Source organism: Rhinolophus sinicus, linkage group LG04, assembly GCF_036562045.2.
Source record: "Rhinolophus sinicus isolate RSC01 linkage group LG04, ASM3656204v1, whole genome shotgun sequence".
In the NCBI taxonomy this organism is placed as follows: Eukaryota; Metazoa; Chordata; class Mammalia; order Chiroptera; family Rhinolophidae; genus Rhinolophus; species Rhinolophus sinicus.
Genome location: NC_133754.1, coordinates 187,241,769 through 187,253,236, shown reverse-complemented (window position 1 = coordinate 187,253,236; position 11,468 = coordinate 187,241,769). Strand labels below are relative to the sequence as shown.

General features: G+C 58.6%; 1 protein-coding gene across 3 annotated transcripts in view; it reads right to left on the bottom strand.

Moving 5' to 3' along the window:
- Positions 1 to 4,678: 4,678 nt before the first annotated feature.
- COL5A1 (collagen type V alpha 1 chain) overlaps positions 4,679 to 11,468 on the bottom strand; it is a 148,003-nt gene continuing 141,213 nt past the window's right edge. For all 3 annotated transcript variants that reach the window (XM_019718217.2, XM_019718216.2, XM_074331331.1), the window contains exon 66: positions 4,679 to 6,950. In XM_019718217.2, coding sequence (XP_019573776.2) covers positions 6,804 to 6,950 — 147 coding nt within the window. In that variant the 3' untranslated portion in view covers positions 4,679 to 6,803. The remainder of the gene's footprint in view (positions 6,951 to 11,468) is intronic.

Below are 11,468 nucleotides of genomic sequence, written 5' to 3'. Positions count from 1 at the left end.
TGGCAGTCTGCTTCCCCTGCTGTGCCCATGCCCATCGTCAGCAGCGTGTCCTCTCTACTCGCTTGCAGGCATGTCACTCGTATGCAGGTTGCTCAGTGACGCACAGCAGAGGGTAAGTCCTGTACCCAGAGAGCGCTGGGCTAACATGCAGGGGGCAGCATGGGTAAGGCTGGACGGGTCACAGGGCAACGGCTCCACACAGAGGCTGAGGCTCCGGCACAGAGTAGGGTCTCTCTCATCGGACCGTACAAGCCGGTGAAGTGCCAACCGTCTGCGCTTTACAGGTGAGGCCCCCAGGCCACCCGGCGTCTCACTTCTGACCTGTCCTCATGCCTAACGGGCTAGAACCATGCCCACGGCCTCGGAGGTGATGAGGGGCACATCTGGTAGTTGGCGCCCCCGCGCAGGAAACACACCTTGTGGGCTCCTCCCCCGGTCGAGTCTCCGGACGGGAGCTTGGCCGTGGCGACAGGATGCTGGCAGCTTTGTGACACCCTGAGTGAGGTCCCAGTGCCTGAGCCACAGAAATGTGAGAAAAGACGTGTGTTGTTTGAAGCCTCTAAGTTTTGGGGTAATTTGTTACGTAGCAATAAATAATACAGACACTAAAAGGTGTTCTTACTTAGTCTGTCTCCCATAATTAGTCTTTTAAAAGACCTAACCATCAAGGCCGCTCGGTCTAGTGGTTTCTAGATTTAAAATGAGTCAGAGAAAGTCCCAAAGGGCAGCAAGATTCTCGCTCCATCGATCGTGTCAGGTCCCCATATATGCCTGAGAATTAGGCTGCTCCTACATCTGCATGGTATCTGTCTGTCAATTAAAAGAAAAGAAAAAGCAGAATGTTTTGTGCATGTGGCTTTTGCTGAAGAATCAACTCTGGGAGTTCACGGGAAAGTGACGTTTTCCTGGCTGAGACACTGACATAGACAGACCCAGTGCCAGGAGCAGCTAGAGGCCCATCACGGGGACGTGGGTGCAGCGAAGGTGGCCATGCAAACCCTTTCCCGCTTGTGGCAGGAAGGCTGGAAGGAGGGGACGAGCCCCAGTTCCCACGGGCCGCCAGCTTCTGCAGGCTGAGTGGGTGAGGGGAAGGGCCGCAGAGCTGGGCCTGGGGACGGGCTCTTCCAGGCCTCAGGCTCTTCTGGAGGCCAGGCCTTGTGGGGTCTCAGGCCGTGCTCCCTGAGCCCACACATCCTGAGGAATTCTGTCGGTGGATCAGCATTCCCTCTCACGCTGTGGCCAGGTGAGGGTGGGAAGGTGGGGCTGCAGGGGCCGCAAGGGGACGGGCCTGCGACGGTAACGTGGTCCCCCACCTTCTGGTCTCCCTGGCCCACTTCTCAGAGGAGCTACCAACAACCACGACAGCTGCACCTGCATGGCTCACGCGGCCCCTCGGGCCCTGGGTGTGGCTGTCCTGCACGTCCTCAGGCTCTGCTGTCCCTTGTCCCACATCTCCTCATTACTGCGTTTGGCATCGGCCCTTCTAAGTCGTATCCATTGGAGGGCCTTGTCACGCTTTTGGGGCAGTCAGTACATTCTTGTTGATTGAATGAATGCTTGCTGGCAGAATTTTGGGGAGGTGAGGGGGATGTTGGGGCAAGGAAGGCAGACAGGGAAGCACGCTTCCTGCAGGAGCCCGTCTGCCGAGGGAAAGGCCCCAGAGCTGGCACTGCCCCTTCCGCTCTCCTGCCTTGCTCCCCGAGGAGACAAGACGTGGGCTGTCCCAGTAGGGCTCCTGGGCTCAGCTGCCGCTCAGCACCCAGCCTGTCCTGCACCGAGAACTCAGCAGGATCTGAGCCCCCCTGGGCCCCCGCCTGGCAGGTTGGCTGAAACGCAGGTGTCTCCATGGCCATCTACCATCCAAATGGAGGTGTTGCCCGAGGCAGGCGGGGTCAGGCATAGCTCTTGGAGGCCAAGGGCCCTGGCAGAAGGGCAGGGACCCCGATACTTCGAGGCCAGGAGCCCCAGCTCTGCAGGGACAGAAGCCTCTTGGCAAGAACCCCTGACCCCATGCCAAGTTGGTGCACACATACTCCTTCCTTCCTTCCTTCCTTCCTTCCTTCCTTCCTTCCTTCCTTCCTTCCTTCCTTCCTTCCCCTTCATCCCTCCCTCCCTCCCTCCAACTCTGCCACTCTAAGGACACCCCAGGACATGATAAGATAAGGGAGACTGAGGAAGTCTTTTCCAACCTGGGCAGCTTCAATGAAGATGGAGAACAAACGCCTGCTTTCTCTTGTGGAGACAGACGTTTCCCACTTCTGACAAGGACTAACAGCCGCCTGGGAATGCTGCAGACGAACGGACAGCCACTGCCGGCTCCAGTGGAAGGCCCCATGCACATGCCCTCCAGGGCTCCCCAGACAGACGCCGTGAACTGCAGATACTCGACCCCTTTGCAGCCGAGACCGGGCTGGGGCACCATCGTTTCCACGGCAGAGCGTCTCTCCCAAGACTGGAAGCAAAGGCCAGACGTGACTCCACTCACTTCTCCAGCAGACCCAGCGCAGGTGTGGTGGCTGCGGGCGCTTGGTGAGCTCGTGCTGACGGATTGCTGGGGATGTGACCATGGGTGCTGGGGCGGGGGGGCCTGGGCCGGGACAGCGGTGCCCAAGTCTAGCTCCTCTGCTTCAGCCTCTGGGGACGCGCCCTTGAGCGCACTGTGCCCCAGGCTCCGGTTGGCCAGCACCTGCAGGCTGTCATCCCACAGCCTAGCAGACAGGCAGGTGCCTTCCTTAGCCGGGTCCCCAGGGGGAGGGGAGATGCACAGAGAAGTGGGGGGCTCTGCAGGGCCTCACCCCCAGGGTCTCTCTCGCTACCCTCCTCCCTCCTCTCCCGAGGCTCCGTCTACTCACCTTTGGGGTTGAGGTCACAGCACCTGCCTCCAACGAGGGCAGCAGGCTCCTTCCCTTCCCGGGCGTCCCTCGCCCACATCGGGGGGCCTGGGTGGCTGGTGCAGCCCCGGGGTCCTGGGGCCTGAGGGCCACCGACTCCTTCAGGTGGGCTGGAGCTCTCCGTGCAGGACACCTCCCCCAGAGGTAATGGGCTTTGGCTGCTGGGTTTCGCCTCTCCCTTGCCAGGCTCAGGCCACAGCTCCCACACTCCCGCAGCCCAGCTCTGTTTCATGCAGCAGCTTTGGAGGGGAGAGCCACACCCTGTCCATCTTCTGAGTCATTCATTAGGCACCCCCGTCGTCCAGGCCGAGGTTTTAGGTGATGGGTGTGCCACTCACACCTGCGATGCCCGAGCTTTCATTGGCGGTCACCCCTCAACGCGTTTAACCGTCGATGCTGGGAAATGGCTGCCTCTTCCAGGCCTGAGACTCCTGAATCCGTGGACTCTGTCTGCTTTTGTTCTGCCCAGTCTTCCCAGGGCTTCTCTCTTTCTTGCGTCACACTTGCCAAGGGCAGTCCGAGTGGCCAGCCTGCGACCCTGTCCTCCTCTGACCTCTGACCCAGGGCTACAAGCCCGCAAGCTGTCCGTCACAGGTAACAAACAGCCATCTGACCAACCACGCGATGCCCCTGGTGGTGGGCAGCCTTCCACCCTCTGACGACAGCTCCAGCTTCCAAGCCTGACGTGACACGGCCGACTTCCGTCTCTTGTGCTGAAAGCAGTCCCCAGTCTCAGGTGCACTGTCCTGTCTCCTTCAGGATGGCCCAGGTGGTAACCCTCAGTTCTGAGCGAGCCCTGAGTCACCTGTGGCCTCGTCAAATCACAGAACACAGGCCTCCCCCCCCGCCCCCCCATGTCCAGGCTCGACCCAGGGATTTGCGCTTCCAACTAAACCACGCTGTGGCTGCTGGGCCACGGACCACACTTGGAGAAGCACTGGCCTAGGTTTTGCTGTAGTAACTTTCCGACATTGGTGGCTTTAAGCAATGAAACGTCTTTCTCGATCGTGGGACAAGTTTATCGCAGGTTGGCCAGGGACTCCCTCTGGGAAACTGCCGGGGACGCAGCCATGGGACATGCAAGAGGGAAGTGCTGCTTCAGCCTGGAAGGGCCATGCGTCACTCTTGCTCAGGGCCATGGACACCCCGAAGTATTACCCTGCTATGTGTTGGACAGCAGGGTGTGACGGCCTGGGGACCATGCCACCCCAAGGCACCTACTGCCCAGGGTGAGGGTGAGGCCTGCACACAGTCAGGTCTGGACACCCAAGGATTGCGGAAACTGCCCAGGAAGCCTCGAGCTGGTGCCTGACCGCACCCCAACAGCAGCTGGGGTACAGCTTCGTCCACGGGCAATGGCCTGGCCTCTGTCTCCTCCTCTTTCTGTGACCATTGCCAGGATGAGAGTTTCTACTGTCCTGTGACTGGGCTCACACACGGCTGTGACACAGGGAAAGCTCTGGTCACACTTAAGAAGACAGCCAATCGTGTGTTTACAGTGGAAACAGTAAACTCGGTTTATTGAAAAACTATTACAATTGTTCTTCTGTTACACAGGTTTAAAATATTTTAAAACACCCTTTCCTGGGCATCACAGTTAAAACTTATGAACATGTCTATTGAATTTTTAGGAAATGAACAATGCGTCATTTGACATTATATTTTAAAGGGCCAAATGTCCTAGAATCTTTAGCACAGGTTTTCTGTTTACCGTTTTCTTTTTCTTTGCGTCTACACGTGTCCAATTATATAGATTAGGAGGAAAAAATAAAATTACGCCAAAAGAATTTCTGCAAATATAAGAAGTAATTTTATTGCAATATACCGCAGCTAAGTGGTCTGGGGGGGAACGGGACACGTTTTGACTTCAGTACAAATTACAACAGCTTTGAAGGGACCAACGGAGGAAGAAGATGACAGAATAAAGGGAGGGTGCGGGAGGGATGAGAAATTCCACCAGAATCACATGACCTAGAGAAACCCACAGGGCGCATGCAGCAATCCTGGGGGATGGCTTTTCTTTAGAAGAGATGCACGCAACAGTCATTGGTGCATGCTTCGTCCTGGGTTCGAAAGATGCTTGAAGCCAGACATTTCTTTGGCAAGAGCAGGACTCGATTTCCACGGGCATTCAGGAAGTTCTCGTGGGCGGTGTTGAGTTTCTCCCGGACGGCTCTGCTGTGGTCTCCTAAGCGGGAACCACGTTCTGGCCGGCAGGGCGGGGTCGGTGGAGGACAGCAGCTCCTGAGGGGCTGTGCAGGGCCCTGGGGCCCAACTTGCTTCTCCCATCGTGGGAAGAAAGGGCATTGCGTGAGGGCAGCTTTTCACAGTAAAGGGATGCCTTTCCTCACCGGCCCTCGGGTCCTCGCCCACAGGAGGTGGCCCCGCGTCCAAGGGGAGGGAACCACACCTGGGCCGAGCCTTGCCTGCCCAGGATGAGGCAGATGGCATTTCAAATCATGCACGTGGGAAAGGGGCCCTGCTGGCGGCCCGAGAGACACAGAGTTCCTTGCGTGTGTCTCTGTCTGCTGAGGCCGCGTGGGGGGCAGCCCAGCGGAGAGAACAGGGGACAACTGAAGAGCCTGATGCAGTTCTTGGAACACATAGAAATTAGCACCACAAACATTCGGCAACCGAATACAGTCTGCTATGGTTACACCGTAGACAACGTGACAACGTCTCGGATTGTGTGTGTGTTTTCAAATCACAGAAGCTACTAATACTGGTCACAGGCCTGGGAGCGGCTGCACCACGGTCTGGTGGCACAAGAATGAGGGAACCCAGTGGGGAGGAAGGTGACATGCATTTATCTAACGTCCTGGATTGTGGAGGAAGGTGGGAGTGAGGCACGGCCAGGTACCCCCAGGGTCGCCCTCAAGGTCTCAGAACAGATAGCACCACAAAAGAGAAGTGTAAAAATAAGCACCAATTTTCATTTTGTTACCATCTACAGAAAACGTGGTTTCCTGCCCTGGCCATCCTCCCACCAGGCCTACAGGAAGAAAAGTGGAAAAAGGAAGCCATTAAAGTTAATTGAAGCCTGCCTTTTAATCTGAGTGCATGTAGAAAAGGTAAAGTGTAAAATTCTTTTCTGCTTCCCCATTAAAAAAAATGATCCAGAGCTAATAAAAAGTTGTCAGGAAAGGGTACTGGCACTTGGTGTTTACATGGTGGAATGAATCCTCGCTGCTCTGGGCGAATTTCCAATTTAGGGCACGTTCTTGTCCAGGGTTGGGGGGCCTCCCGTGTCTCAGCAGAATCAGATTTCATCCAGAGGGGACACCTGCTCCTTGTCCCAATGGGACTGAGCTGAGTTTCCATGTGTGATTGAAAGTCAGGGACACTGAACATTCATGACAACACAATACAAATATTTACTTAAAACTCACAAAAACAAAAGCACCTTTGATCCGTCGGGAAGGCCCATGACGAATGACATTTGGCCTGTGAGCGGATCGTGTTCTTGGGATCGGAGGCTCTGGCGGGTGGGGGTGACCTTTACGTGGCTTGCCTCGGAACATTTTTTGAAGGTCAGGGGGAATACACATCTTCAAGTGGAATTTTTTAAAAAGAGTGATCTCCAAATACCGTGGCCCCACCCCCCAGCCCTGCAGACCCTCCACGAACGCCATCGGTCAGCTCAGTGGCAAGAAGCGTGGCCCTGTTCCCATCCCTGTGGAGCGTGGTGTCCACGGAACGTTCGGGCCCAGCGGCCGTGGGACATCTAGGTCATGTGATTCGGCTCCGGGGAGGGGACATGGCTCTTTCCCTTTGCTCTCTCTGGTTTGGGGTGCGGCCCGGCGGGGTGCTGAGGTGCAGACGAGGTCGGGGAAGGGACGAGGGGCCTTCACTGTCCAGGACACCCACAGGCGGCACGCTGAGGTCACGAGGTTGGTCGTGGGGGCCGGGCTCCTAGCCCAGGAAGCAAGCCGGCCCCACTTCAAATCCGAATTTCTGTGCCGCTTCCCCGAAGTCGTGGAACATGATGTCCACGATGGGCACCTGCTCCACCCTGGGCGTGTCGATCTCCAGCACCGTCTTCTGATAGCCTTTCCTCGTCTGGGAGCGGGCGGGAGAGAGGGGCGGAGTCAGAGTGGGCGGGGCCTCCCAGGCCACCCCCACCCAGCAGACCCCGCCCCGCGTGATGCCTCAGCACTGAGACGGGCAGGTGGGAGGAGGAACCTTGCCAGCCCAGAGCTGGCCTCACCCCACCGTGGCCCAGTTAGTCCCCCCCACGGCCTGGGAGGGGTCCTGTGACAGAGTCCGCAGCACATCCGGACCCACCGCCTCCCTGCCAGGTGGGACACCCCCTGTCACACCACTGGCTTTGCCCAAGGCAGTCCTGCCAGGACCGTGGGCCCCACTGGAACACCCAACCACCGGCTCCTTGTTCAAAACTAAGGATCCCAAGACGGTGACGACTGACTGCCAGCCCCACCCGTGGCCTCCCCAGGCTGGATCGCATTCAGAAGTAAGAGGTTCCACGTTCAGTGGAGCAGGAACAGGAGAGAAGCTTGCCCACTGCTGGTCCAGAGGAGGACTGGGTAAACTGAGGCACAGAGGGCGAGGGCACACAGGGAAGCGGTGACCACTGGGTGAGTCAGCACCTCTCACTCAGAACACCCGTTTAGCGCCCACGAAACTCATTTCACCCTCAGCTCAACCGGGGGTGGGAACGCAAGCACCACCTGCCCAAAGAGGAATGAGTGTCAGAGAGGTGACAGAACTGCCCCGGGAGAGGCATCACCCCTCGTCCCCTGCTGGGCCACGTGTCCCAGAAAACAGGGAATGAAGGTGCAAGACTGTTCTTGTCCGGAAAGCCACCCAAGTCACCTCTGAGAATTCAGGACACTTAAATGTGAGGCTAAGCTGGCCTTGCCCTCCTGTCACTTCCCCTAAGACGAGGGTCCACGACCATCGCAGACGCCTACCTGCCGACCTGTCTGGACAAGCGACTTTCCACCCCTGGCACCAAGAACAGCGTTACCCATTCAGCTGGAACTGGCCCTAGGGAGGGTCTCCCTCCCCACCCAGTCCCTGGTGATGGGGTTACTGATGGCAGATGGTGGGGCCTCCTGGGGGGCAGAGCATCCCTCCCAGGGAGGCCGTGACGACCAGGTGGATGAAGCCCCTGGGTCCTGCGTGGCACGTGGGAAGACGCTGCAAGGGGGGCTGCTATAAGGTGACTTCCGCTCTCTGGGTGGCTGTGTCCACGAGGGCCCGGTTCCGTCCTGCTGCCCAGCCCTCTGTCACCCCTCTGTGAGAAGCTGCGTGTGGGCAGCGTCGTGCGTGTGCCATCCTGACGCAGACCTCCCAGCCCAGGCCACCCTTCCTGACTGCAGTCAGCACCCTCATGACACCTGCCAGGGACTGAATGTTGGGCCCCCCAATCCAGATGTTGACACCTTACCCCAGCGTGAGGCTGTTAGGAGCTGGGACTTTCAGGAGGAGACCAGTCATGCGGGTGGAGCCCTGTGAATGGGGTCAGTGCCCTTGGAAGAGGCCGCTGGAAGGCTGGCCTTCTCCACCACATGAGCACTGGGACGAGGGTCCCTGTGGGACCTGACCATGCTGCACCCTGATCTGGATGTCCAGCCCTCAGAGCCACTGAGGAATCAATGTGTTGTTTAAGCTGCCAGCTGTGGGGCTTGTTCGGTGCCTGAGTTAACTGAGACAGACCTGGGCCAGAAGGGCCCCGTGACCCACACGCAGACCGGACCCTCAGAAAGCGAGCCAGACGACAAGGCCTGTGGGCGTAAGTGCGAAGTCTGGGGGTAACTTGTTACAGCAATGTAACTACCGCGCTCTCTGCAGCCCAGGTTTCTGAACTGGAAACGGGTCTGTGAACGTCCCAGCAGTGGTGGGAGAGCCACAGAGACCCTCACCTGTCCAGGGCTCCCGGCAGGGCCAGGCACACCACAGGGCACCTGATGACCACGCCTGCGTGTTTCCTGGCTTCACCGCCTTCTAAAGCTCCCACAGTCTCTGTCCTGCCTACATCCCTGCCTTAGTAAGACACCTGACTCCCATCGGCCACTGGGTCAGGCTGGGGTTACTTTAAAGCGGGACTGGCCCTTCAGAGCCATGAGTCCCCAGAGAGCTTGTCAACACCCTTTGGCCCTGACTGTACCCGAGAGCCAGGTTCAGTGGGTCCCGGGTGGGATTCAGGATCTGCATTTGTTTATCAGCGTCTCAGACAATGGTGACATATGTGTTTCACAGCCACCCTGTCCTACAGGACCTGTCATAGGGCGGCCAGGACTCAGCAGCACGATGCTGATAGCTTCAAGCAACGTGGCCTGGCCTGGCAGACCACAGCCTTGGGACAACACCGCACTGGCCTGTGTGGACAGCCACAGCTCTCCATTTCCAGGGAGCAGGTAAGGACCAGTTGCAGCCTTGTAGCTACCAGGACGGACTGGGCAGCAGGGGCTGGGCAGTGTCTCCAAGGATGGTGGCCACCTACCTGCCTTCAAGGGTGATACCCTGGGAGGCAGCTGACCCCTTGCCCCTAAGCTGGCCAGGCCAGTGAGGCAGAGCCAGTGTCCACCCTTCCTGCCCAAGCCTCTCCGGGCCTTGCCCGCTTACCTGTCCGCATGCTGCACATGGGCAATCACATGAGACAGACAGCTGACCAGCTGGGCAGCGCCCGCCTGGCTTCCGCGCCCAGGGGACAGCCGCGTTTGCTGGGCTGGCAGGGTGATTTCTCCTGTATTTATGGGGCCCCATGGGTGCAATTATCAGAGCACTTAGAGGGGGCGTACATAAGCAGGCCACCATGCCCAGGCTGCTGTTACCCCACATTCCTGAGCGTAAATAACCATCACGGGCAGGAATGGGCCCCGAGGGGCAGACAGCCGCACAAACACCAGGATTTATGTGGCGTGGCTCCCCGGGCCTCTCGCCCAGTGATTTGTGCCTCTCCTCAGGGCCGGAGCCGGCTCCATGGCCCTTCAATCAGGCGACACAGCCACATGACGCCCGCCTGCGTGGGAGTCCCGATTTCTTTGGCCCTTGTTGCACTATGAATCTAGCAGGCACACATCAGGGCGTCAGGGTCTCCTGTGTAATTACACAGGGACTGATCTTTTCGGGGGGTTGGTGTAAGCAGGGCACGGGCCGCTCCTGGCCAACTTTACTGCCTGCGTTGTCCAGGAGTGCCCCCTTCACCAGCCCCCGAATTCCCTCCCCAGCACGCCTGCAGAGACAACGTTCTCCATCAGCAAGACTACTCTGCCTGGCGTGTCCTCCACCTTTTCAAAGACAGACTCTGCTCCCTTTACCAGAGGGCATGTACGGGGCCACCCAGAGGGTTTCCCTTTCTGCCGTGGAAGCCAGGAAGTTCAAAGCCAAAGTCCAGGCTCGGTCCCTAGGCCCTGCCTCTCTTCTGGCGGGCTCCTCATGTCTCTCACATCTCTACCTTCACTGCCTCCTGCCAGTGGGCCATGTGACTAAAAATAGTCACAGAAACGGGGATTCTTCTGGGGCGTATGGCGAGCGAAATGCAATTCTCAGCTCCTTTCAGGCGTGACTGGATGTGCTCCTGGAACGAGCCCTCGGAGCAGCTGCTGTTATTATCCTCGCTCGTAGGAGGCAGCGACGGAGGGGAATTGTACTTCTGCCTCATGACCTTCTGGAAGCAGCCTGGGCTACGTGTCAGGAACATGAACACTGGGTCCTTCTGACCTCAAACCGCGACAAGCCCTTCACACTCCCGAGTCAGATCTGAAGTGTGGACCCCACGGACCCCAGGGGCATGGAAGCAGGAGCAGAGGCGGACCCTCCATGCAGCCTGCTCACTGGTGCCCGGCCCCACGCGTGCCCTGTGCACACTCGCCCTTCATCCCCAGAAGTCGCCCCTGGGAGGTTTTCACTAGACCATTTGTGGGGAAAAGGAGCAGAGCTTCCCAGGGGCAGCCAGGTGAGGGGAGAAAGGAGCTGGACCTGGGTCCTCCCAAGTCCTGCTCTCGGCTCTACCCCGCAGCCCAGCCTGTGTGTCAGCACTGCCCTCTCGCGTCCACCTGCCCGGGTCTGCCCTCAGAGCCACCAGGACACTCTGGCCTGGCCCACACAGCACCGGATGGCCTCAGCAGACATGAGAGAAACGCCCAAATCCCACACAGCTTGACAGGAGGGAACGCCTATACCGACACCAGGCCCACACCTGCGGTGGGGACCAACCTAGAGGTGGGAGCCCTGGCTGCTCACACACACGGAGGTGGCTTGGTGCTCGGGACAGCCCCTGGCCTGGCACACACAGACCAGCTCTGGCAGATGCCCGCTGCTGTGTTCAGAGTGGGCTGGGAGTGAACTGGTAGAATGTCTGGAAACAGGAGGAACCAGACGGGATTACAGCTGGTTGACTACACTCGGAAATCCATGGGAGGGGACCCGTCTGGTGTTGGGCCCAGGACGTCCAGAAGGCCTTTCTGACCAGCGTGATGCCTATACAGAAGGGCCTCCATGGGCACGGGCTGGCCCTGGAACCTGAGCATGGACCCACGTTCGCCTGGCCCCCGTGGGAGCTGGCTTGGGTGGGGTGTCAGGCAGAGGCTCTGGAGAGAAGGCGGTGAAGAC